This window comes from Camelus bactrianus, chromosome 16 (genome assembly GCF_048773025.1).
Source record: "Camelus bactrianus isolate YW-2024 breed Bactrian camel chromosome 16, ASM4877302v1, whole genome shotgun sequence".
NCBI classification, from domain to species: domain Eukaryota; kingdom Metazoa; phylum Chordata; class Mammalia; order Artiodactyla; family Camelidae; genus Camelus; species Camelus bactrianus.
In genome coordinates, this window is record NC_133554.1 from 49,949,542 (window position 1) to 49,975,349 (window position 25,808).

Below are 25,808 nucleotides of genomic sequence, written 5' to 3' on the forward strand. Positions count from 1 at the left end.
CGCCTGGTCCGCGGTCTTCTCCCTGCACGGTCTCTCACTCCAGCCACACGGGCCCCCTTTCAATGTCTTGAGAGCGCTGTGCTCTCTCACCACCAGGATTTCGTCTGTGCTGTTTCACCCGTGCTTGGAAGCTGCCTCCCTTCTGGTTGACTCGCCCCTGCTTCCATTGAAATATCACTTTCTCAAGAAAAGCTTCTCTGATTTCCCAGGTAAAGCCAAATCCCCTGCCAGGGTGCCCCCAGAGAACCCCCTATTTCCCCACAGAGATTACTCGCGTGTTGTCCTTTACTGCAGCCACTTCCTTGTCCTTCCCATGAACCTTTACATTCCGGGCTGGGGTCAGGGCAGAGAGCAAATCTGTATGACATGAGAACCCTCCCCTGAGTCTTCCTAACACCTGCCCGGCACTGGGACATTGTAGGGACTCAGACACCTGCCCAATGAACATACGTGCCTTGGGGTACAGACTTCGCCAGCCGACGTGACGTTATCTCAGAGTTCCTCACCCCACGTGCAACAGGGATCGCCTGTCCCCATAGCCAGCACCCTGAGTGGACAGTCCGAGTAGAGGTTGCTTCAGGCCAAGCCACGGTGGTGGCTGCCACCATCCAGACAGCGGCTCTGGCAGTCAGTCAGTCGGGATCTGAGGGCACAGAGCAGGGTGGTGAGGGTGCGGGTAATGGGCTGGGCAGGGGCGGTGGGGAGAGGAGACTGAGGCCTTGTGTGAGCGGGGACGTTGTCCAGTTTGCTGCTTATGTCCAGGGCCTGGCATGGGCCTGGCGGGCATGTGGGAGATGCTTAGGTGATGGATGCAGAGTCTGAGGGCAGAGGGTCCCTTCTCTCTCCCTCCTTGTTCCCTCTTCCCCCTGCCTCACTCCCTTACCTGTCAACCTCAGGACCAGAATCCCCTGCGGATGGAAACTTCCCGGGACTGGAGATGCCGTCTGCCTGGGTCACTGGCTGTGTGCCTTCACGTCAGGGCTGGTCTCTCCCAGCCCAGGCAGGCCCAGTCCGATCAGCATCACAGATGTCCTGTCCTCCCTGCCACCCTGAAGCACTTGGGGAGGGCTAGTGAGGGCACTCCTTTATCCAGTGACAGACCAGCAGTCACCATGGCAAAGCAGACGGAGAAGTTTAATTAACACACAATAAGAAAATCAATTTCTAGAATATCAAGTCAAAGGCGCCCCTAAAACACCGTAAAAATGGAACTGACCCCATCTCCTTGGGCTCCGGTCCTGCTTCCTGGTTGTAAACAGCCAGCTGCAGGGGGTGCCTTCCCCCAGGGAGGGTCCCAGGCTCTGTGCACCCCAAGGACACCCCAGCCAGGGTCCAAGACACAGCCCACTGTGAGAGGGCGGGAGGAGCATTTCTTCACTCTCGGGGAGAAGGTGAGCATTAGAGAGGAAGTTGGGGCCGTCAGGTTGGTGAGAGGGAGTGTCGCAGACTAAGGGGCTGCTGTGTGGGGTTTTGCAGCCTCGTCATGTCTCACACCTTCTTCCTGTGTTTGAGACACACACACGTGCACAGAGTCTGGATCTGAGACTTACAATCAAGCCTTGGAAAAGGGAAGCAAGAAGCAGTGGCAGCTCCCATCAGGTAGTCATTATGTGCCTGACACCTTCTAGGCACGACCTCGGAGGACTTCTGGGACAGCAGGAGGACCACGGGGCATGTCTGTCGGGCACTTAGTGAGCTGGAGGGGGAACACTGGGCTGCCAGGTGGCCGGGCAGTCGATTCAGGGCACAAGCCAAAAATGAAAGCGTTCAGCCTTCAAATTCTTACTGCGATGGTACAAGCAAAAGTTCTGAAAACAGAAAATGCTGACTCCTCTGTTCCATTTCCCCACCTGGAACAGTGAGGGTGGGGTAGGTCAGAGCAGGTGAGGGGTCATGTCACCATTGAGGGGCCCTTATTATGACTTCTCACCTGTGGTTGGCGGGGGAGGGAGGGGAAAAGGCTGGGAGTAGAAAAGCCCCAGGTTCTTGGTCTGGGTTGAGAATAGGGTCTTCAAGATTCTTCCTCATTTCCTGCCCCATAAGGAGGCCTGGTGGAGGCTCCTGAAGAAGGCCTCTATCTACCCCAGGCCCCAAGATAAAGACTCCGAGGAAAGAAGGCACCAGGGCTAGGAAGGCAGATACAGTCGGTCCACTGTATCTACAGGTTCCTCATCCCTGAAATCAACCCACTGTTGCATCAAATTCCAAGAAGTTCCAAAAACCAAAACTTGAATTTGCACCCTTGTGTCCCCACAGGCAACTATTTACATAGTATTGGCATTGTATTGGGTATTAGAAGTAATCTAGAGATGACTTAAAGTATATAGGAGGGTGTGTGTAGGTTATGAGCAAAGACATCACCATTTTGTATCAGGGACTTGAGCATCCCAGGACTGTGGTACCCACAGGGGATCCTGGAACCAATCCCCCTGCACACACAGAGGGATGACTGTGTGTGAAAAGCATAGCACGCCAGAGGGATGTCAGTCCTGGACCACAACTCCCTTCAGAGTCTGCAGTGCACGGCTCTCACCAGGCCCGGTGTGGGGAGGGCAGCTTTCCTGCGGGGCCTGCCAGGGAAACCCTACAAACCGCCTATGGCCAGGCTTGAAAAATCACGTAGAGGTTTTTCACCAGGAGCCGGACTCGTGAACATCCCATAGGTGTCATGTCCAAGGTCCCACGGTCGTAAGTGGCAAAGCTCTCCTTGAACCAGCCTGAAGCCACTAACCATACCAGGAGCCTCCAGCTTGCTCCCCTCAGTTCCCCCTGACCCCTCTCTGCATGGGCCTTGCACACCTGCAAAGCTCCTGCGCCCCGCTTCCGGGGGTCTTGCCACAAAAGCCGCCTGCCCCGCTCGGCTGCCAGGAGGCTGCAGGCAGCAGCCAACAGTGAAAGATGTTGTCTCCAAGCAGTGACAGATGAATCCATTAACATTTGTCATATATGCATGGCTTATTTTAATCGAGAGAGCTAAGAAAAGAGCAAAGGACAGATAAACTGCAGGGCACAAGTGGGTAAGGACGTTTGTGTGGCGGTTCCGAACAAGCATGGAATGTAAATGACCGCTAATCGGGGCTGTCGTGCGCCGGGCCAGCCTGGGAGAGCACGTCCGGGCTGCAGAGGGTGCCCCTCGAGTGCCTGCATGAGAGACGGAGTTGGAATGTGACGGTGCTGTGAAATCTCTTGAAACTTCAGTTTCCTCATCCTTAATAATAACGGATTAATTTCGTGGAACAATAGTGCGGATTAAATGAGGTGCAGCCCCCGAAGCGTTTAATACAGCGCCTGCAACAAAGTCATCACTCAGGATGCGCTGGCTGATGTTATTACGACTTCTCACCTGTGCGTCCTGCCTTGTGCAAGTCCTAGAGTAGAAGAAAAGCTTGGTCTAGGTAGATCTTGCTGTGTGGTGAATGGGGTTCTGCAAAGATGTATGTTTCTTGTCCTTTGTGAATTGCATTGGCCGTTCTTCCTCTGAATGCCTGGGCATGTGCTCTAAGTGTCAGAGATCTCCTGTGTGGGTCTCAGGCTCTCACTGCCTTCCACTGCAATTGTCCAGAGCTTTGCCGCTGCATGGGTCTGGGTGGAAGGCTCCACCTGGTGTAAAAGAAAACACAGTGCCCGGGTTGGGCAGTACTGAGGTTAAGCCCTCACTGGTGCCCGTGCAGAGCCAGCCTTGCTCCTCCTAAAAGTAGAAGCAGGTAGGAAGGAGCGGCTCATGGTTGGAATAAAAGGAAAGCCAGAAGCTTATCCACGAGCAGCCGGCTCTTGCACAAGACATGCAGGGTGGTTTCTTAATACAGATGGCAAATTAGCCTTCAGGCAGGTGGAACAGTGTGGGGACAGCATTAGGCAGCCACCTACCATGGGTCCTTCTCGGAAGGGAACTGGATACGTTCCTGACTTCCTTTGCTGGTAGGTGGACAAAAAGTGGAGATAAGTGAAGTAGAACCCCTTCGTCAGAACCTGGAAAGGGGAATTTGGCTTAAGAAAGAGCAGCCAGCTTTTGCCGTAAAGGGCCAGATAGTGAACATTTTCAGCTTTTCGGTCTGCAGAGTCTCATTCGTAACTAGTCGTCTCTGCTGTTGTAGCACAAAGCAGCAGTAGGCAGTGTGGAAACAAGGGGGTGTGTCTGCGTTCCCGTCAGACTTCATGGACCTAAAACAGGAGGGTCAGGTACGGCCCGAGAGCGCACCAGTTTGTGGATCCCTGGCTTAAGAGAAATGGGAAACACCGAAATATAAAATTCTGCCTGTGCCATCGTGAATGATGGCAGTAAGGGGAGAGCAAGCAGACAGTTGAACGCATCAGCAAGGCTGCAAAGGGAGCTGTTTACCCTAGATTGAAAAGACACATTGTGCCAGAAAGGAGGGGACCGTGTGTTTGTGCATATCACATAGCTCAGAAGTAGACACGCTAATGTTAAAAAAATTGAGCTTTCCGTGAATCTGCGAAAAAGGTTAAGGGTTAAAAATAAAGAAGGAATACGTCTTGTTTTTGTTTTGGGGGGTTGTTTACTCTGTTCAAAAATTAGAAGCAAGGAAGGGACAGACCACCTACCCAGGGACAGTGCTGTAATGCAAACAGGTGCCATGACTTTGGTCACCACAGCCACGTGGGAGGGGCCCTGGAAGTGGGGCCGGTGACCCTCTGAGGACTGTTGGGCAATGGTGGCAAGAAACAGCCCAACCAAAACTATGGAAAAGGGATCTGGGCCCAAAGATCCATAAAAGCAAAAGATGGAAAAGCAACCTAAAATTTCCCAGACGCAAACATAGGTTGTTTCTAAATGGTGTGGTTTGGGTAATTATTATTTTCTTATTTATACCTTTGAGTAGTTCTTATTATAAGAATATGTTACTTTTAAAATAAAAAAAAAAGAAAGCTTTTTATGGTGGAGAAGCAACCTTAGGATTGATGCTTGGAAATTATAAGAAGGCAGGTTTTCTCTCGGCACAAATAGACGTTTCTCACCAGAGTGGTCTGAGCTGCACACTGGTGAGTGTCCCTGGGTGGCAGACATTAACGGCTTCCCTATCGGCTGTTTTCCCACCTTCTTTTCCTGATGGTAGAACTTGCCTCCCAGTAAATACCCAATAGTGGCCTTCCCAGCTTCGTGTGTGGTTATGGCGTGGGTCAGCCACACCACCCTAATTCATCCTAGCCAAGGAGAACTGCTGGGGAATCTGCTAAGTGGTTTGCGGGAGAGGTTCTCCTTCTGGCTCTGTGCGTGTGTGTAACAAAAGGAGAAACTTCAGCCTTCTAGTGTTTGATGCGATCCTGCGAGGCTGTCGCAGCATTCGGTGCAATGCCAACCACATTGTGACCATGAGGTGCTAACCCCAAGATCACCATCCAGCATGCTGGTGATGGTAGACCAGACGGATTAGAAAGAACGGGGTCCTTGATTCATTGACGTATAACCATCCTCTCCCCTGCATCTTCCGACTTCCAAGAAAAGCGTCCTTATGGAGGATTCAGTGTGTTGCGTGGTGCAGCTTCTGATTGTTTCACGCGTCCCCAAAATGTTCTTGCAAAAGCGTGTTGGTGGAATTCTTTAAGTCAAGTTTGAGGAGTGTCTCAGCATTCCTGAGTCCCGGGGCTCTTAACTGTTTTAATCCAAAGCCTTGCAGGGAAAGGCCAGCATGCAGTTTTGTCATTTTTATTGTTTCATGTCATTAGATTTTGCTGCTTTAACTATTGGGGGGATTAAAGGTGTTTTAATGTGGCTTGATGGTTTGTCTTTCTCATGGTTGTTGGTGTCCTTTCCCCAGCCCAGCTCTGGAGAAGACGAGGGTAAGTCCTGAAGATTCCCTTCGGTGGTGCACAGAATGCCCAGGCTCTGCAGGTGCAGACTCACGGGCAGGTCTTGGGGAAAAGCCAGTCTTCGCATCTCCTATCAGGCAGGGAATAATGACAATGAAATAGAGCGTGGGGTGGAGGGGCACCTGCTTCAGCACAGTAGGTTCACATCCTGGCTCTACCACTGAACAGTAGCCTTGAGCAAGTCACTTAATATATCTCATCTTCCTTTTGTCATTGATAAAAGGAAGATGAGGTTAATATGGTAGAAGTCAGGCGGATCAAGGCTTTGTGACGTCATTAGCACTGTACCTGTCACACAGTAAGAATTCAACACAAGGGTACCTCTGTTTCCAAGTCTGAGGAGATCTGCTCTTCCCAGGCGGAACTGTGAGTTGAGAGGGTGTCCCCATCTGGAGACCTTGTTTTCAGCAGGACCTTGGGTGGGGCTGGAGTTAGCAGAAGGCACTTCAAATTTAGATAACCCTCATCTCCTTCTGGGTCTATCAATTTATGGAGCTGCTACTAAGACTGTTTCATTTTATTTGTGTTTGTAGCATGTGGCTCAGTTTGCTCAGCAGATTAGAAGCTCCTTGAGGGTAGGGCTGAAATTTATATTCCTGGACTCTCCAGAGTGCTGAGCTCTGGGCACATGCACATGCCTAAGGAATGTTGGCCAGTGAATGGGTAGATGGGCAGAGCTACCTGTGACGGGAGGAAATGGGGTTAGTTTCTAGGGAATTCAGACAGCAGTTGTTCTTGAACTTGGCTGCATGTTGGAATCGAGTGGGGATAGGGTGACAACCATCTGGTTTGCACAAGTTCCAGGGACTTGAGACACTGAGTTTTAAAACCAGGACCAGGGGTTTCTGGGACTCAGGACTTTCAGTGCTAAAAGATGGGAAGTCCTAGGAAAAGTGAGCAAGTCAGTCCTGGGAAAACCGGGATGTGGCAGTCATTCTACTAGTGATGCTTTAAAACAGACTGAATAATGCTGGGGACTCACCCCCCAGAGCTGCAGATTTCATTGGTCTGGGTCAGGCCTGGGCATCAGCATGGCTGGCTACCCAGACAATTTTGAAGTTCAGAAAAGAGTGAGAACGACCAATGAGGGGAAGCATCTGACCCAGGTTCCAGTGGATGCTGTTGAGCTGTGAACAGGTTACAGGTGGCCAGACACACTGGGCCCGTTCAGACTTAGGGGTGCTGATGAAGCGAACAAGGTCGGGAAGCCCTGCTGAATAATGATGCATAAATGTGGGGAATAGAGACCTCATTAAAAAAGGAAATTCCAAGGCCCCACCCAAGACTCTCTGTGTGGGAATTAGCACAAGCCTGGGAATCTACATTTTAATCAGGCTTCGCATGTGATTTGTATGCACACTCAAATTTTAGAATCATAAGAATGTATATCTAGAAAGTACCCCACAGACATAACAGTAATAGTTTCAAGGAAATGCATTTTTGGAACAGCCCCACTCGAACTGACTTGGGTTTAGAAGATAACAGGTGAGGTAGAAGGACGGGCACCAGAACATCTTTCTTTATCAAAAAAATCTCCCTTTTCCCCAGACCTCTTTCTCCTCTTGAAATGGCTTTGTTTCTAAGCATAGCTTAAGGAGACTAAATTTAGTCTCTTGTGGTAGCTGGGGTTATTGTTCTCAATTCTTTATTCCTCCAACCCCATGAACTTGCAGTGAACAAAAGCAGAATGAATATATTTCCCTGCAGGCTAGCGAGTGAGAAACATAGATCCTTGAGACTGTTAAGCTACTGAGTTTTAGGGTGATTTGTTATGCAGCACTTTTGTGGCCAGAACTGACTAATGCATCCCTCAAAAGAAGAAAGAACTGGGCTTTGTCATGGTTCTCACTAAAAGACTTTAAAACCCTTTAGAAAAGGAAAGCTTGCTCACTGTGGAGGCGAGGGCCTGGAAAGGGCGGAAGACCTGCCCAAACTGATAGCACTTGTGCACGTTGATGTCTCCAAAGCGACTGCGACGCTCCTTCCGGCCAGCCAGCCTCTTCTCCGCCTTCATGTCCATGAAGTGCCGGAAGGGGCCCTGCTGGGGCAGGTGAGCCTGCAGTGAGGAGCCCAGAGAGCACGTGGTTACCAAGTACCACAGACCGACACCTAGACAAGTCTCGAGGTGGACTTTTTAGAACAGGCAGCTGTGGTTCATGCCCCTTGTTCACAAGTTGGCTTTCCATGTAACTTTCTTAATTTTCTGTGGCTTTGGGACACAGATAAAAGGGCCGTGCTTCCACTTGCTGCTGGGAGTGTGGCACATTAGACGGAGGGTCAGGGCACTGAGCCCTCCTTGTGACTGTGCCACTCACTGTGGGACCTCAACTCACCACCACCCACCTCTATGGCGGGTTGTTGATTAAAGTATTGTCATTGACATGGTTTATGAGAACCGGGCGTGATAAGAATGCCATGGGTCAAAGGACATCCTTCCTGGAAGTGGGCGGTGGGATTGGAAGTGTGATGGAGGGTCTTGTTTTTTGATTCTAATTTCACTTGTATTGGAAACTGAAGAGCCCCGTTTGCACTTTGCTAGGACAGACACTCACGTGGATTTCCAAACCAGTGGATTTCCAAACCAGAGAGTCTCCCCACATGTGCCCTCTCTGCCCAGACACAAGTCCGTGAGCTCCCCATTGAAAGCAGCTCCTGCTAGGTGCCCACAGCTCCGCCAGCACCTGACCTGCCTTTCAACTGCTTTGACCTTTGCTCTCACCTGGGTTTCCCAGTTCCTGACCGTCTCACCTTCACCTCCTGTCTTCTGGCCCAGCCTCTTTGGGCAGATGACAGAGTCCTAAATTCTACCTGTGCATCATATTCTCCGTGAGAACTGGTACCTCCTCTTGCTCTGCCCAAGCATGGTCAGCGGGAGAGTGGTGCCCAGCCTAGACTCTTGACCACACGGGAATGCTTGGCCCTCTCTGTATGCAGAGGGGCCTCAGGAGATGCTGTCTCTATCCGCATCGTGATCCTTTTACACCCACCAGAGGCAGGGGTACAGCTGGCAACATGGTGGTGGCGAATGGGTCTGCCTGCTGCTGGCAAAGTGTGTCCATCCTTCTGGCTGAGACACCTGGGAGGTGGGGGTGTGCTGAGGAGTGGGCGGCTGGATACACCACAGGAATCTCATCCCAATTAGGGGGTTAGGCCATTTCCTGCCTCCCACACAAGAGGAAACAAAGATGTGTGTTGTTTTATTTCTTCCAGCATTGACCGTAAGGATGCGGACGGGCAGCTCTGGAGGCAGGCGGGAGATGGAGGGGCCGCCAGGGATGTTAGAGATCAAACATCCTCCTTCCCAGGTGGAGGGACTGAGACCCAGCAGGGTGAGAGGGCCTTCTCCAGGTCTCTGTCACCTCCTCTTGCATATTTAAATTCACACCTGTAGCTTCAGGGTGGCGACTCTGTTCCAAGAAAGGTGTTTTCCAGAGTGCACTTTGAAGAGCGACAGATTGATACCAATAGACCTTAGAGGATGCCAGACCACGCTGAGGGCTGTGGGTCGGGCCAGAGTGGACCGAAGACAGACCTGTATCTGCGGTGAATGATGAGAGAGACCCCCACCCCGGCCTCCCCTGGCTCTGCTCCTCTCCCTGATGTGTCATGTTGCCTTTCTTGAGGAAACGCTCCACCACCACCACCATCATCACATTTAAAATAGTCTGTGCCACCTTTTCTACTGAGGTCACCTCCCCGCTCCAACCCTCTCCTGCCTTCCCTGGCCTCTTTCCTCTTCATCATTCTGGACTCTGATTTTGGCTTCCAGTGAAGTGTCATCACCACCAGAAGCCTTTCTGGCTCCTCGGTCAGAGTTAGTTCCCCTTCTGGGCTTCTGTAGCATTTACCCCCAGGGTCTGTGTCCCCCACTTGAGTCACCGTGAGTGTGTCCCGACTTGATCATGTCCCAGCCAGACCCCAAGGCCTGTGTTTCATCCATCTACATAAGTCACCCGTCTACCCGGACTACGTGTCATGTAGTCAGTGCTCAGCAGAAGTTTGTCCCCTGAGTGAACAGTGAAGTTTTGAAGAAAGTCATTTCTAGATTTTTAGGACAACAGGGAGAAAGGTTTAGACTAGCACCACACTTTTCAAACACATCTCTTTGATCCAAAGCAAAATGAACCCAGAAAATTAGCCAGAGGGTACGGTATTAGGAGAATAAAACTCGGAACACCTGACACGGTGGAAATGGAGCAGAAATTTTGGATAAGGAAGAGGAACAGAGGTGGCCGGGGGTGGAAGAAACCATTGGGAACATCAAAAACTGTCCTATTTTGAGGATTTTTCTGTTTTCGCTTTAGGGACCCCCAATGAGGGGGGTGATGAGTGCACTGTGACTTGTACTCGGAGCTACATTTCTCTCCCTGTCCTGGTCTCAGATGGCGTCAGGGCGGGATGGAGATGGCGGTGGATAGAAACCACTTACTCCTGTCCCATTGGTTTCGGTTGGTCTCTGCACCTCGTTCGCTCAGCTCACCCCTGCACGGGGCACAATTACAGACTGAAAAGGAAAAAGGAAAGAAGGGGTCCTTGGAAGACTTACATCGTGCATTCGGAAGCTCTTTCCTGTCGGTGGAGACAGCTCCCAGCTTCGTCCCACAGCTTTTGTGGCGGTCTGACCCGAGATCGATGGTGGATAAACAGGTCCCAGAGGGGTTGGCAGCTTCCAGTCTGTTCCAGGCGGGCGGGGAGGGAAACGGCGCGCTGTCAGGTCCTTGCACATTGCTCGCTTCCTACCCCTGGAATAGGGCTGATTGCTCTGGGTTTGACCCCAGAGCAGAACAAGGAAGAAGCTTGTGCAAATAAGAAAGAAGCAGACCCTCAACCCAGAGCCAAGAATGAAAGCCCTTGTTAAGGGGTCAGAGGACCCCCGGTGGTGTTCTTTTTGCTTTTCTGGAATGTGAGCAGCATGGTGACCAGGTCTCTTGCCACATGCATTATTCATAAGCTGCTTTGCGAAGGCCACATGAGTTGAATTGATTCTCCCTCTGGGGGTTTAACCGAGTAGAGAAGATCATTAGGAACTCCAACATGGCCATTTGATTAGGTTAATTAAAGAATGAATTATGTGAGCCTCTGATTTTTCTGCGTTTGTGAATTATCCTTTTACTTGAGTGCAGAGGCCAGCAAATTTTCTCCGCAAAGGGCCAGATAGTAAATATTTGAGGCTTTGTGGGCCACATGGTCTGTTGCAGAGCGGAAGTAGACACGGACAATATGTAAGTATGTAAATGAATAGGCGTGGCTGGCTGTGCTCCAATACAACTTGATTCATGGCCACTGAATTATGACTTTCACATCATTCTCCAGTGTTACAAAATAATATTCTTTCGATTTCTTTTTCAACCCATTAAAAATGGGGAAAACCAGTCTTAGTCTGCAAGCCATAGGAAAACAGGAGGCAGGACAGATTTGCTGACCTCTGGGTGAGTAGGTGCCTCAGTCCACCCTCTGCTGCCAAGAGACAAGTTCTGGTGTCCCAAATAGAGAGGAGCTGTCTGAAGTTTTCTCAGCAAGTCCAGAAACCTTATGCAAGCTAGGCATATAGTTCATGAGAAAGCCTTCAACAAACCAAGCCCAGGCTGGCTGGCTGAATCCAGGTACAGCATCCAGGATCCCAAGGGACCTTGAAATCATCCAGTCCACATTCTAGACGTTTTGTGTGACCGCATTTAAAGCAACTTAGGGATACAAGGCTCTTTTCTACTGGAAAAAAAAAAAAAAAAAAAAAAAGAAGAAGAAAAAGATAAAAGAAAAATACCCAACTGGTCATTGTGTTCCTCACTCATGTTCGTGCTGGCAGCTCTGCCGTAGTGCAATGTAATTTCCTAAAGTTGGACGGTTATTTTTCTTCCCACACGTATGCACTGAAGGGCATGACTGCATCCCTAGGTTTGCTTTGATGTTGTCCTCCACTGGACCAGCCACGACCTTGGGTGTTGCTCATGTCTTTTGCCCCAGATTTCGGGAGCTGATGTCGCGAACAGTGATGCCTGCTGCTGCGGTTCTCGAATCCCTCCCTCCAGCAGCCGGAGGTGAGGCGTTGTCCTTCTACCACAATTAAAAATACAGAATGGAGGAAGCTTAACCTAGCAGCTTCCCCCAGGGTGCCAGAGGAAATTGAAAAACAAAAAAACAAACAAACAAACTCAGAATGATTATTTCTGGGGGCTGCCAAATCACTGAATTTTCAGACCATTGTGGGAATCTGATGTTTTAAAATTTGTCATTGGTGGGAGTGTGGTGGTGATGGATTAGCACAGTGTCGTGTCTCGACCACTGTGGATGCTCAGTAAGTGTTCATAAAACAAATGGAAGGGGGCGAGGGTTTTAAAGAGAACTTGGTCTGAATGGGAACTTAGGTTTTCTTCTAGCTGAACTGCATCTCAGGTTGCAATTTCTGGTCTTTGTAGAAGCCTGCGATGTTCTGGGGGGAAGGGTCCCTTGGAGACTCAGGCACACCAAATCCAGTCTTAATTTTACAAAACCAAAGCTCACATCACTTTCTGTATCAAACGGCTGCCACCGGTTCAGTGTTATCTTAAAAGAGGACTCCCACTTCCTTGGGCTTTGCCAAAGCCTTCTCAGTCATCAAGGGTCTGCTTTCTGCTGCGTGTGCAATCAGTCCTGCTGGAAGCAGGGACTATGCCGCAGGCAGGAGAGGCCAGCAGCCTCCCCGGCTCAGGATGTGCCTCGGGGTGTGGACTCTGCCCCTTTGTAAGGTGGAAGGACCTGGAGGGTTAGAAGGGATGAAGGAAGAGGAGTCTGTGGCTTCATGCTCCTCTTTTACTTTGTGAAATAAGGATAGCATTTTGGTAACCTTTCAAGATCCTATCCTTGGTGATAATTTTTTGGGGGGGCAGTGAGGGAATGGTGGCAGGGGGAGAAGATGGGGAAATTGGAAAGAGGCTACTCTCTGCAAGTGATTAAACCCTAGAGAGAGATACACATACTCGTAGAAGACTTGAGGAAGTTTAAAAAATGAGTATTTATAACCTCAAAACTAGTTCCATGCCCTCAATCCTGAAAGCACCTCTTTGGTACAGAAAGGGAATCGTTGCCTCTTAGTGTGAGATTCTGAGCTCTTTAACAGAGTTTGGGTTGTGCTGATTTTTGAAGCCCCAGTCCCCAGCATGAAGCTTGGCATATAGTAGGTGCTTAATGTATGTCGGTGACAGAGTAAATGTTGATTGAGTGAGCAGAAAACACGCCGAGTGCCAGCAGCCTGCTTGGATACGTGGGCAATCTGACCTTTTCTCAGCATGATCCCAGCTACTCCCCAACCAGAGGAGGGCGGTCTACTGAAAGTGGCCGCCCTCCAGACCTGGGCGAGCGGCTTGAAAATGTGTGAAATGCATTGAATTTCAATCTCTTCACGGAAAGGAAATGGAAAAATGCTATGCTTTTTTGCCAACTTTTGAACTGGGGGCGTGTTAGAGAAACACTGTGATTTCTTTCAGAGCAAAGCTTGCATTATTGTTTTCTTGTTTTTTAAAATTGAAGTGCGGTCAGTTACAATGTGTCAGTTTCTGGTGTACAGCACAGTGTCCCAGTCAAGCATATATATACATATATTCGTTTTTATATTCTTTTTCATTAAAGGTTATTACAAGGTATCGAATATAGTTTCACGTTATTGTTTTCTGAATCCCCAGCTCCTAACACAGGGCCTGCCATGTAGGAGCTGCTCAAAAATGCTACAGTGATGACAGCAGCTGCTACTTGCTCGATACCTGCGGTTATATCCACCATCTCATTTAACTTTTAAAGCCACCATAGGATATGGCCCTCCTGTGAGGACGAGGAGAGGCAGAAAGCTGTGAACGTCTTGGGTCTCCGATGCCATCACGGAGCCTCCTACCAGCCCTGCACTGCCTTTCTCTGGACCTCTTGTCATCAGGGAAAATATATGCCTCTTTTTGTGAGTGGAACGCTTTCTATTTCTTCAGTTCAAATGTAATTCTATCTGATATACAAATCTACTTCATAAAGTTTATCTCCAAGTATCTGACAATACTTGGCAAACTGACCAGTGTTGACATGTGCAAGGAATACTCCAATGTTTCTGTTATCATGTAAGGAATCCCTGAATAAAGTTGTAATTAGTGTGAAAGGGGAGGGCAGGATGCCTCTCGTCTTCAGTACTGACTCACGGGAAGTTTGCGTAATGGTGTGGGAAGTGGAATAGGGTGGCCTAAACAGAATTTAACCAGAATAGCAAGTCATCCATCAGGCCAGATGTGTCTAATTTTGTCTGAGGAAGAGAAGACCCGAGAAGGAGCTGCTCTCTGTCCTTGAGCCCCCTTACCCGAGTATGAGATCTAAAAAAATCCAGGTTTGGGGTAAGATGAAATGAATGGTAGCCAGTGTACGTGCCACTGGGACCACTGCCTGCATCCGTAGACACAGGATCTGCAACTGGAAGGGGATTGGTCCAATCGCAACTGAATCCCTGAATTCAGCTCAAGGGCACCTGGACAAACTAGAGCTCATTCAGAGGAGAGGATTGAGGCTGTTGCAGAAAACGAAAACCCTAAAACTCTGTTGTTTGGGGCATGACTGAAAGAGGTGGGAATAGTTAGATTGAAGAAGAATGAATCCAGCGGGGGACATGGCTGTTATTTTCCAGTTCTGAAGGCTGCCATGCAGAGAGGGGGTCAAACACACCAGGCTCAGCCCCCGTGGATGGAATTAGAACCAAGGGTGGAAGCTGCAGGGAGGCAGGTTTGGATTTGGGTTTGGGTTTGAATTTACATACACTGCCAACAGCCACAGCTGCCGAAGACAGAGGGGCGCGTCTCAGCAGAGGGTCGCGTCATGGTGGCATTTACACATAGGTGGAGTCACCGCTGGCAGGGATGCCGCATGGGAGCCAGGCTGGTTCCTTCACTCAATGACTTCATTGATGAGTTAAAGAGTTATTTAGCGCCTACTGTGTGTCAGGCTCTCAGTGGTCAGACTATGACCTTCAAGATCGCTCCAAACTGGGTGATTCTTTTAGGCTCTGAGTATGTTGAGCTCTATTTTTGCCCAAGAAAAACCACGGCACCAACATCGGGGATCCTAGAGTTGCACAAAGCCAGACAGCATGTGCGCGGCGGACCCTGCGTTCTCTCTGAGCCTTTGCCCTCTCCACTCTCCTTTTTCCCCCAATCATCTTGTTCTTTTCTGAAAACAAAAACCAAAAAACAAAACCAAGTCATGCTCTGCTAAACCGTCTAGTCTGGGTGAGCGTGTTTACGCAGAATGTGCAGTTACCCGCTATTGGTCTGAATGATGTGTTTCCCTGACTCTGACAAATTGGAGCAAGCTCCCTCTTTGATCTACAGTCTTCCATGTCGCCCCAGATACCCCCGAGCAGAGGCAGATCGGAGGCAAGGGCTGTGGTTCAGATTTCATGCAACACATGACCTTCTGACTGGGGAGTGGCTGCGGATTCTTCAGAAACAGTCACCCCCGCTATTCTCTGCACCGAGATTCCAAAAATTGCTGTGGAAACCACACACTTCCAAGCAAGCCCACTTCTTTTTAAACATTTCCGAATCTCTCTCTCTCTCTCTCTTTCCACCCCTCCACTGTCAGTCTTTACATCTTACGTCTGTGCATATTTCCTGCCGGGATCTCTTGCCTGGCTGAACCCCCGTAGGTTTGGAAGTGCCTCATCAGGCAATGAAAGCCAGCCTCGCTTTGGAGCCGGGCATGCCGCAAGCAAGCAGGGCCATTCGGTTCAGGCTGCTCTTTGCAATGCGTCGGGCTTGCAAGATGTAGGGAGAGCAAACTGGCAGCTGTGTAGGACTGTCTGACGCTGGTAAGAAGCATCTGTTGGAAAATTTGTTTCGTAATTTCCTGAGCCTTTCGGGGTCAGAAGTGGGTAAAAAAAAAAAAACCCGAATGGAAGAAAAATCTAATCACTTTCAAGTGGGAGGAAAATAAGAAACAGACGAGCTCACAGGGGTGCAGTCTGTGGGCTCTTGGCCTGCAGGCCCCCAGGACCGCTTCCCAAGCTTCTAAAGCACTCCTGTCTTAGGCGGCAAGCACTGCTGCTCTCCTGGGGTGATTTATTTGACCCAGACGGGAGGGACCACAGGTGGGTGGAAAGTGGTCTTCAAATTCACCCTCTCTCCACGTTGCTCTGTAAGGCTGGAGATGAGTTGGAGAGGGCGGTGGGACCCATAAATGCATTCTCCACCTTCGTGTTTCTGACAATCTTTGTTGGTTTTATTCACCGAGGTATTTTCAGCACCTGGAACAGTGCCTGGAACCCAGTGGGTGCTCCACAAACATTCACTGAAGGAAAGGCTGAACCCATTTTTGTGTCCTATGCACTCTCTAAATCTCCAAGTCACTTAAGTTGACTTTGTACAAATGGTTGCCGCATGAGACAAAGGTGAAAAAGCAAAGGAGGCTTTGATCCCTAAGCAGAGCTGGAGAGGAATATACGTTAGGAAGGTTGGAAGGGCAGGGGAGAGTGAGTATGGCTGCGTGGACGTGTCTGGGAGAGCTCTGGGCTCGTGTGCAGACCCCGAGAGAGTGTCTGAGCCGGGAGACAGGCCTTTGAGGTTTACAGCTCATTCCCAACCTTGCAGTGAAGGTTCCGCACATGCCTTGCTTCACGGCGGAGGTCGTTATCCTAAGATAAAGGGTCTTCACCTCTGCCTCACCTTCTACTTTTGCTACAGCTCCTTTCTCCTCTTCCCTAGCCCTACAATTCCCCTACATTCCTAGTTTCAGGCCTGGGCAGTAAGACCAGGCTTTGCAAAAGACCCGTTTTCCAAGCTCTCTCTTACCTGGCTCACGTCTTCACAGCTTTCATTGGCCTGAATGTGACCGAAACCAAGACGACTTTTAAGGAATAGAAACTGATTTTCAAAAAGTGAGCCATGACTGTGTAACTCAAAACCCTTTCTGATTCTGTGTGTGTGGGAAATTAGGAGAATTTCTATATCCCCTCTGGTGTCTGGAATTTGTCACTCTGTTTAGCACTTGGGGTAGGTGATAGTTCTGTTTTAATGACCAGAAAGGACTGCCTCTCCTAGTTAGTAAATGAGGCTTAGAGATAACTCTTTACCTTAACAATATGCCCCTGGCGTTTCTCTCCTCTATCAGTGAAGCACCCTTAGCAGAAACATCATGTGGATGTACGTACAGAAGGTTTGCTCTCTTCAGAGCTGGAGGAGGAGATGGAGATGCAAACCCCTCTGCCTTCCCCGGCTCTCAGGGCGCAGGCTACTCCGTGTGTTTCACCCAGAACCACTGGCAAAGAAAAGTCACTCCTTGGGGAGTCACTAGGAGAGGCAGGTAGAGGGACAAAGGGAGTGGGGACAGGAGAGAGAGTGTGCAGAAGGAGAAAGAAGGAGGGGGTGCTTCCAGCCAGCTCAGCCGCCCTTCTGTGTGTCCGCCCCATGGCTGCTGCCCCTGCTCAGAAGGTGTCTACCATTGGCGCTAAGTGGTTTGTTCCTCATTCTGGAAGCGACGCCTCCCTGGCTGGAGGCTGCTCCCTGCCTTCCTGGGATGTGCGTGGGGCTCAGGCATGCGCTTTGCTGGGCTTACAGCCCCGTGTGGAAGAGCCCAACTCTGCAGAAGTAAAGGCAATGAATGGGAAAGGGAGCGTGGGTCCTTGGCCAGAGCCAAGCCACCCACCCCTTCCCTACTGCACTCTCCGCTTTCCCATCTGAGAATCAGATTCTCTCGCGGAAAGGATGAGGCTGACTCTCTGGGACTCAGGACCCAGCCCGTGGCTATCACTGGTGTGCATGGCCTTGGTTTCACTGGGAGCAGTTCTCTTTGGCCGGATGCTGGATGCAACCTAAGTATGGAAATGAGAGCTTTGGAGCCGGAAGTTCAGACATGAACAGTGGTAGCTCCGCAGACTTGCATTTCATGACCTTAGCTTTTCCCCCTCATACTTGTGTCCCATCCCATCAGCTCTGCGCTTGCCCCAGCAGTCTCTCTACAGCCCTGTTTCATCCAACTGAAGGACGCACCCAGCGTGGCTAGGTCTGCAGCCCTGGGCTGGCCTCACCCTTGGCGTCTCTCCGTGGCTCTGTTTTGCTGAGAGAAGGGCCTCCCTCCGCAGCCTCATCGTCTCCTGTCCCTGGGATCTGGGCCCCTTCCCACTTCGGCAGCAGCTGACTGTGAGGCGAGGGCTGGTCTCCAGGCAGCTCTTCTGCCTTCTTGTGCTCCTTCCTCCTCTCTTGGGGAGCTCTGAACATCAAAAACCCACCATCAGGCTGTTGAATCTGAGTGATTCAACAGCCCCTAAATAAGTGGCCCAACACGTGGTCATAAGAGGAAGGTTTTGAATCAGAACACCTAACTGCACGAAAAAAGATGTAATCTGGAAAGAAAATTAATGGATGCTGTCAGCTTATTCCTGCACGTGGTAATAACGAGAGAAGTGTGGAAACGCTGCCCCAGCAGTAGGACGATTGGAGAGCAGGCATATTTATGTGAAAGAACACAGTCCTTACAAGGACAAAACCAGGCAGTCAGGACACATCTAAGAGCCAGCATTTTTTTTTTTCATATTTAAAAATTTATTTATTTTATTGAAGTCTAGTTGGTTTATAGTGTTGTGTTAATTTCTAGTGTACAGCAGGTTCAATTATGTATCTATCTATATACATATATTCCTTTTCATATTCTTTTTCATTATAGGCCATGACAAGAGATTGAATATCGGTCCCTGTGCTATACAGTAGGAACTTGTTGTATATCTGATTTATAGATGGTAGTTAGTTTCTGCAAATCCCAAACTCCCAATTTATCCCTCCACTCCCCTTCCCTTGACCTCCTCCTTGGTAACCGTAAGTTTGTTTTCTATGTCTGTGAGTCTGTTTCTGTTTCATAAATATGTTCATCTGTGTCATTTTTTTCAGATTCTACATATAAGTGCTATCATATGGTATTTTTCTTTCTCTTTCTGGCTTACTTCACTTAGTATGACCATCTCCAGGTCCATCCATGTTGTTGCAAATAGCATTATTCTATTTTTTATGGCTGAGTAGTATTCCGTGTGTGTGTGTGTGTGTGTGTGTGTGTGTGTATACACACACCCCGTAATTTCTTTATCCAATCATCTGTCAATGGACATTTAGGTTGCTTCCATGTCTTGGCTATTGTAAATAGTGGTGCTATGAAAACTAAGGTGTACGTATCTTTTCGAATATACTGCCCACCGAACAATTTCTTTTTATCCATTTCCTGTTATACCAATTTAAAAAACCTGTTTTGGGGGAGTATTGAACATAGTTCTTTAGTGACTCTTAAACATCCCTCTTGGCAGGGTCCTTTCTGATTCAACCCTGCTGTTCCATCTGCAAAACCATTCAGTGCCCTCAGGATTCTGTGACTTGCCTTGTATTTTTCACTCTGCCTCGAATGTAACACTTTCCCTCTTTCCCTTCTTCGCACTCCCATCCTGGGGAACTCCTTGTCACTTCCTCTGTGGTGTGGTTTGTGATACCTCCCCACTCCCATCCTTTGATGTAGACCTACCCTCCCTTGGGTCCCCAGCACCTTTCAAGTATCTCCATTCTAGTAATGGCCCATAGTATAGTGCAATAAATGGCCCATCTTTATGCCTGTCTCCACTATTAGATTTTATGTTCCGTGAGGTCCTCAACTCTGTCTTGTTCACCAGTGTATCCCCAGCATGTAGCACTGTATCCAGCAAGAGGCAGATGCTCAATTCATATTGATGAATGGATGGGTGGATGGATGGATGGATAGAGGACAAAGTATTGGGTAAAGGTAGAGGAGAATAAAAGACAGCAGATTAAAAATACTAACTCTGTGGAGGGGAGAGTCAGGGGCCATGATTCATCAACCCCAGATCCACAGTGACAACCAGAGTCAGTCAGAAGCAGAAAGTCAAGGTGACGCTTCTGTCCCCACGAAGGTTGCATCTGGGATTTGTCGAGTGTCCCGCTGCACTGAGGGCTCAGAAAACAGGACATGCTTTTGCTTTGGCATTTTGAGGTTAGCCCATCTGAAGAAGCATAGCGTGGTAAGATCTCTGCTGAGTTTAAGTTCTTCCCTGAAAGCTAGAGAAATTTGATCTGAAAACCAGCATCCTAGAGGCGATCATTATGAGAGAACAGTTATGGATTTAGAAATAACAGTGTCCCTACTGGGAGCCTTAAGTTAACCCCAGTTATCGGACCGTCCTCGCTGATACTGGACAGGCACTTGGAATTTTCTCCGTACCACAGGAAAAAAAAAGTGCGTGGTTTTTCTGTTTAAAGTTGGTTTCTGCAGTTGTGGTTTCTGAAGCCTCTATTCATTTATGGTGGTTCTCTCGCGTCTCTCAAAAGATCCAACTTTTAAGCAGTTTGTGTGATGCATGGTTTGTGACTAGCTGGGCAGTTTTTGGTTTTTTTTTTTTTTTTTTAGAAAAACAAAGTTCTTAAGCTTGGAAGAACATCTGCTCTGTGTCTGATCGCTAGAAACCTCCAACTTTTCTAGCAAGTTGTAACATCTGAACCAATCACCCGAAGGCATGCTTTGGCACATTAAGGAAATCTACACTCAATAAATAGGCTATTCCGCGTGTCTCTGGTGCCCTATTCAAGGATCCTGAAGTGCTTGCCTCACTTTGAGGTGCTTGTTTATAGAGTTGTAGCGAAGCATGGGCATCCTCCAGACCCAGGCAGATATGCAAATGAGCGTGGACCCGCAGGACTCCATCAAGCCTTCCCCGGCGGGTCGAGATGAACAGGGCCATCGTGGGACTGCTGGGGGCCTGGGGATGCCCTTCTCGAGAGCAGAGGCTGGCGTGTAAAGAGTATACTCGTAAAATGTTGGAGATCAGGGAATACTTTGTAGGGGGCCCTACGTCAAATAGCCAGTGGGGAACTGACCACTTTCCATCTGTTTTAAATTAAATGTGTTTATCATCTTTGCATCTCACTCCCTAGCTCAGCATAATCAGAAAACATCTTCTGTGATCTTAACTGAAAGCATATTTTTATAACTCGAACTGGCTGTTTGCTTTTACACAGTGGGCAGTGGCATTGCTTCCCTCACTGACTCTGGTGTGTGCTCGGTCAGAGCTAAGGGACGGCGCCCGTGGGCTCCACTGATCCCTGTGGTGTCCCCAACCCAATGCTGGGCGTGGAGGGCAGAGTGTGGACAAGAGAGTAAACAAAGTAATTGTCACTTGTGGAAAATGCTAGAAGGGAAGTGAACAAGGGAGGCAGAGGGAGAAACTGTTAAGAACCACCTTCTGAATCGGGCAGTCAGAAAGGCTCTTTGGGCAAAAGAATTTGGATCTGAGGCCGGAATGATAAGGACAGGCCATTCAGATAGAAACTGGGAGATGAGCATTCCAGGCAGAGGAGACAGCCATGGTAAAGGCTGTGAGACAGTCAAGGCTTTGGAATATTTGAGGAAGAGAAAACAAGCCAGCATGTTTAGAACAGACAGAGAGGGGGACAGTGGCATGAGATGAGGCTGGAGACAGGCCAGGGCAGGGCCAGGGCAGGCAGGGCCTCACGGAGAATGTTGTAGGACATTATTCTAGAAGCAACGAGGAGACAGGAGAAAACACTGTGCTTGGCTTTGCGTTTTATGAGGATTCGGCTGGCTGGTCTGTGCAGAACAGACTGGAGATGGGGGAGGGGGAGGCAGAGATGCCAGACGGCAGGTTTTTGCATCAGTCCAGGTGGAGGTGACGCAGCACACTTTGGGTGCCTCCTGAGAGATGGAGGCAGGAGGGTGGGATGGGGGCAGACTTGACCAGGCCTGCTGATGCGGTAGCTAGAGCGGCGACGGGGAAGGAAGACTCAGGGACTCAAGGTGTCTGCTGGTGTTTAGATCTGAGCGACAGGGCGGATGACGGCGCTACTTAGAGGGAGCAGAAAGGCCCGAGGGAATGGCTGTTTTGTGGGAGGGTGGGGAACAGAAATCGTTTCAAACGTATCGATCACAGAGATTTGTTACTAAGCTCCGTGTAGAAAAGAAGGGGTCTCTTAGCAATAAGTGTCTTGAAAGGACAGACCATCATTTATCATTATTACATCAGAAGTCATGACAGAAGCATTTGGAAGAATGTGTGATGGAGCTTGAGACAATGGACGGGCGATCGGAGATGACTCAGCCTCGGCGGTGAGGAGAGCGGGTGACGTAGCAGGTGGAAATACGTAACCATGGATTTTCTCCTTTGCAATGTCTTGTCTGATCAGACTTTACTCCTGCATTGGAATAAAAATGCTAGATGAGGTGTGGGTGCAGGGAGTCTGAGAATTGTTTGTGCTGAGAGGGGTGGCTGAAACATCCAGAAAAAAAGCTGAGATTACGATGCAGGGAGAGAATGAAGTTCTTGGGGCTTGGAAAGCATGCCTGGGGAGTGATACAATCTATGCATTGAATGCTGTCCTTTGAGTTCCAGCAAGTGGAACCCATTTTTTTTTTTAAAAGCTACTCTTTAAAAATGACATTTTCTCTGTACATCAGGTAAAAAAAAAAAAGGAACAGAGGCACCTCTTAGCATTTCTTCAGCTGAGTCTCTGCCTTCCTATTAATTTTCAGCAGATTCTGTTTGTTTTTCCACCAGCCTGCCCACTTCCGAGGACAGGCTAGCCCACTCTTTACTTTGCTTATCTCCTTTTCTGTTTGGTGTTCTAAAGTTGTCCATGGTGCTCGTAGGAAGCACAATATTTGGATGGTTGAGGGGCAGCCTGCAGTGCAAAAAGCATTAACTCGAAGTTGTCACTGGTAACTGACTTGGAAGAACAGATTGTCCCAGTGGGTTGCTGGTTTGGGTGTCTAGAATTTCAGCATTGTGCAGGGGAAAGTCTTCCACCTCTGGTAGAAAAAAGTTTAGTGTGGGGAGTCAGAGAGGCTTGAGTTGAGTCCTTAGCTTTTCTGTCTTCTATTTTGTGACTTTAGGATTGGGACTTACCATTTTTTATTGAAGTATAATTGCTGTACGATATTATATAAGTTACAGGTGTACAATATAGTGATCCACAGTTTTTAAACATTAAACTCCATTTATGGTTACTATGAAATATTGGCTATATTCCCCGTTTTGTACAAGACATCCTTGTAGCTTATTTTACACCTAACAGTTGGCACCTCTAAACCCCTTACCCTAATATTGCCCCTCCCTGCTCCCCTCTCTCCACTGGTAACCACTAATTTGTTCTATCTTTGAGTCTGTTTGTTTTTTGTTACATTCACTAGTTCGTCGCATTTTTCAGATTCCACACATAAGTGATGTCCTGCAGTATTTGCGACTTCACATTTCTGAGCCAAGTGTTTTCACCTGGAGGACTTGGGGAAGGAGGTACACGTACATTGCAGGGTTTTGTGGAGATTAAATGATATCTCATATGTAAAGTTCTCAGCGTGAGACTTCACGCTGGCAACCACTGTCTATCACATTCCTGTCATTACAAACACAATGGCTGTCAACTTGACAGGAAACAAACATCCCTGGCTTGCAGCTCTGTGAAGGCTGCTGACAAGCGTCACAGCCGTGAGTGGAGTGGTTCTGGGGTTCTGGGGCGGGGTCCCTCTGCTACCGTCCAGCAGAGGTTGCGAGCTGGACCTCCGGGGGTGTATTCTTTAACTCACCCATTTTCCAATGTGAATGAAAAATATGAATTGAACAACTAAATGAAAAAGTGGGACCTTTCCTATGCAAGGTGGACTGCAAGCTTCTCTTGAAAAAACAGTTGGTGGCGTGGGGCCCCCGCCATTCCAGATGCCGCCCACCAGCGTGACTACTTAGGAGCTGATGCTGAAGTAGGATGTGGCCTTCCCACTGTGCGTTCCCAGCTCCCCGCCCCTCTTGGAGAGCCGGTCTTATATTTCACATGGACCCTTGACTAGCTCGATGGCCTTGGACAAATTCTTTAACTCTTTCAGTCTTGATTTCCCCATCTGGAAATGGAGATGTTAATGATAAAGCTTACCCCAAAATATTTCCTTTGAGGATTAAGCAACATCAAGTTTTTCCACCATGTTTGGCATACAGAAAGCACTCAGGGCGAGCTACAATCATCATAACACTTTGCAAATTAGTGGGCATCCAATTGAAATAAATACTTAGGTGGACACTGATAGAAATTGAACTGTGGGTAGGGATAGAATAGTTTCCAAAAAATACCAGTGATATGTTCTTTTTCATACACCCTTGTGCTCGTGCCATTCCCCACTCCCCTTGCAGGGAAAAAGTTTTGGCTGGATCTCTTCTGTCCATCACATCCACCCTCCATGCTTCTCCACCTTGGAGCTGACCAGTTGGGTTGTATCCGTGGACTCCCTTGCCAATGGGATGCTCCATTTGGGGACCAAAAGAAAGGAGGATATGATGTCAGTATTTATGACCAGCTCCTTCCCTGAGAGTTGCCTTGAGCCTGCTGAGATCCTAGCTGAGGTGGTAGAGCAGCCAGGGTACAGGGTTCCCCATGGCCTGTGGTTCCTGTCTGCCCAGGTGAAGGACACCAACGTGTTGAGAGCAGCAGCTTTTTGGCATAGGTGGGCCTGTGGTCCGGGCCACAAAGCACAGGGACCTGGTGATTTGAAGGACCATGAGGACCTTGGGCTGCAGCCTCAGATGCCAGCAGGACACCACGAGGGATGGTGGGGTCAGCCACACTGGAGTAAACACCAGCTCAGGACATTCAGAGACAAGGCCAGTCCACCCGTCCACAGCCAAGGCCTCCAAGGACCCCTGCCCCAGGGATAGGCCAGCTTCCCTCTGCACCCAGACCCTTGTTGGGAAGGAAGCGTGGGGGAAATGACCCTTTGCGGGAGGGAAGAAACAGCCTTTGAGTTGACTGTTTATTTACCCCAATGAGGCCGAGTTAATCTCAAAGTGAAACGTTTCAAACAACAGCAGAAGTTAACCCTGGATTGGCAATGTTTATTTTTCTTGGCCATTAGGAGGGATGGAAGCTTCAGAGTAAAAGACTAGTGATAAATGGCCGTGAGCTTCATTTTTTCCCAAACCTCTGTGTTCTGTGTAAATTTCGATGCCCTCTCCTTGACTTCCTTACAAGATCAACCCTTTACGAGAGACCCTTGGCCTCTGAGCCACGTTGAGTCAGATCAGGGGTGGTGAATGCATTTAATCTCATACAATTACTTTTACTTATTAATTATTTTTGCTATAATAACATTAAAGAAAATTAATACAGAAAGAAAAATACCCATCTCTCCTCTATCAACCAAGACATCCACTTAAGAAAAAATGGTTTTCTTATCCATGTTGTTAAAACACTAGCTGACAGACTGGTCACACCCTCTAATTAAGGAGGGCTGTGCTGCCGACACCCAGAGCCAGTCCCCAAAGACATAAAGGAGGAGAGAGACAAGCTGATTACCTGACGTTGTCACATGGCAACGAGCTTTTGCTTACTTGGGAGACCTTCCAGTTAGTGAAGTGGGACATTCTTAGGACGGTGTTCAGATTCAACAGTGTTGACCGGATTTCAGTCCTTACATCCTACTTCTTAGCCTTTGCCCTTATACAAAATCCCAGGATTCCTGGGGATTCCTTTCCGTCCTTTCTCTGGCATCCTAGACCCTGATTCAGGGGGCTCTAGACGTCTTTGGAATATTGACACTATGATGTTCCTGGAAGAATGTTGTTGATGGAATTCCTAAGGCTTTTTTTTTTTAACTGAAGTAGAGTCGATTGACAACGGTGTGTTAATTTCTGGTGTACGACATAGTGATTCAGTTATACGTAGATGAATGTACATACACATACATGTATTCTTTTTTATATTCTTTTTCATTATAGGTTATTACAAGATATTGACTATAGTTCCTTGTGCTATACAGTAGGAACCTAGTAGTTAGTATCTACAAATCCCAAGCTCCCAATTTATCCCTATTCGTCCTGTTCCCCTCTGGTAACCATAAGTTTGTTTTCTATGTCTGTGAGTCTGTCTCTGTTTTGTAAATAAGTTCATTTATGTTCCCCCTCCCTTTTCAGAATCCTCATATAAGTGATATCATAC

The 25,808-nt window shown here is 48.6% G+C and overlaps 1 protein-coding gene and 1 long non-coding RNA gene across 2 annotated transcripts in view; one reads left to right on the forward strand and one right to left on the reverse strand.

Annotated features, from left to right (window-relative positions):
• LOC141573652 (uncharacterized) overlaps positions 1 to 25,808 on the forward strand; it is a 115,515-nt gene that overhangs the window by 54,444 nt on the left and 35,263 nt on the right. The window lies entirely within an intron of this gene.
• Positions 577 to 25,234, reverse strand: LOC141573517 (uncharacterized). Its single transcript, XM_074341878.1, has 7 exons — positions 25,167 to 25,234; positions 10,376 to 10,820; positions 9,513 to 9,521; positions 7,721 to 7,885; positions 3,868 to 3,969; positions 1,931 to 2,031; positions 577 to 643 (listed from the first exon to the last, which is right to left on the reverse strand). Exons 1-7 carry the CDS (start codon positions 25,232 to 25,234, stop codon positions 577 to 579), a joined length of 957 nt encoding a protein of 318 aa, XP_074197979.1.

Excerpts from the sequence above, each read along its gene's own strand:
- LOC141573517 (XM_074341878.1), bottom strand. The coding sequence starts at position 25,234 with ATGTCCCACTTCACTAACTGGAAGGTCTCCCAAGTAAGCAAAAGCTCG. Across the intron at positions 3,970-7,720 it reads TCCAGGCCCTCGCCTCCACA|GTTCTGACGAAGGGGTTCTA; the intron begins GTGAGCAAGCTT and ends TCCCCTTTCCAG. Across the intron at positions 644-1,930 it reads CCCTCCCCCGCCAACCACAG|ATCCCGACTGACTGACTGCC; the intron begins GTGAGAAGTCAT and ends CTGTGCCCTCAG.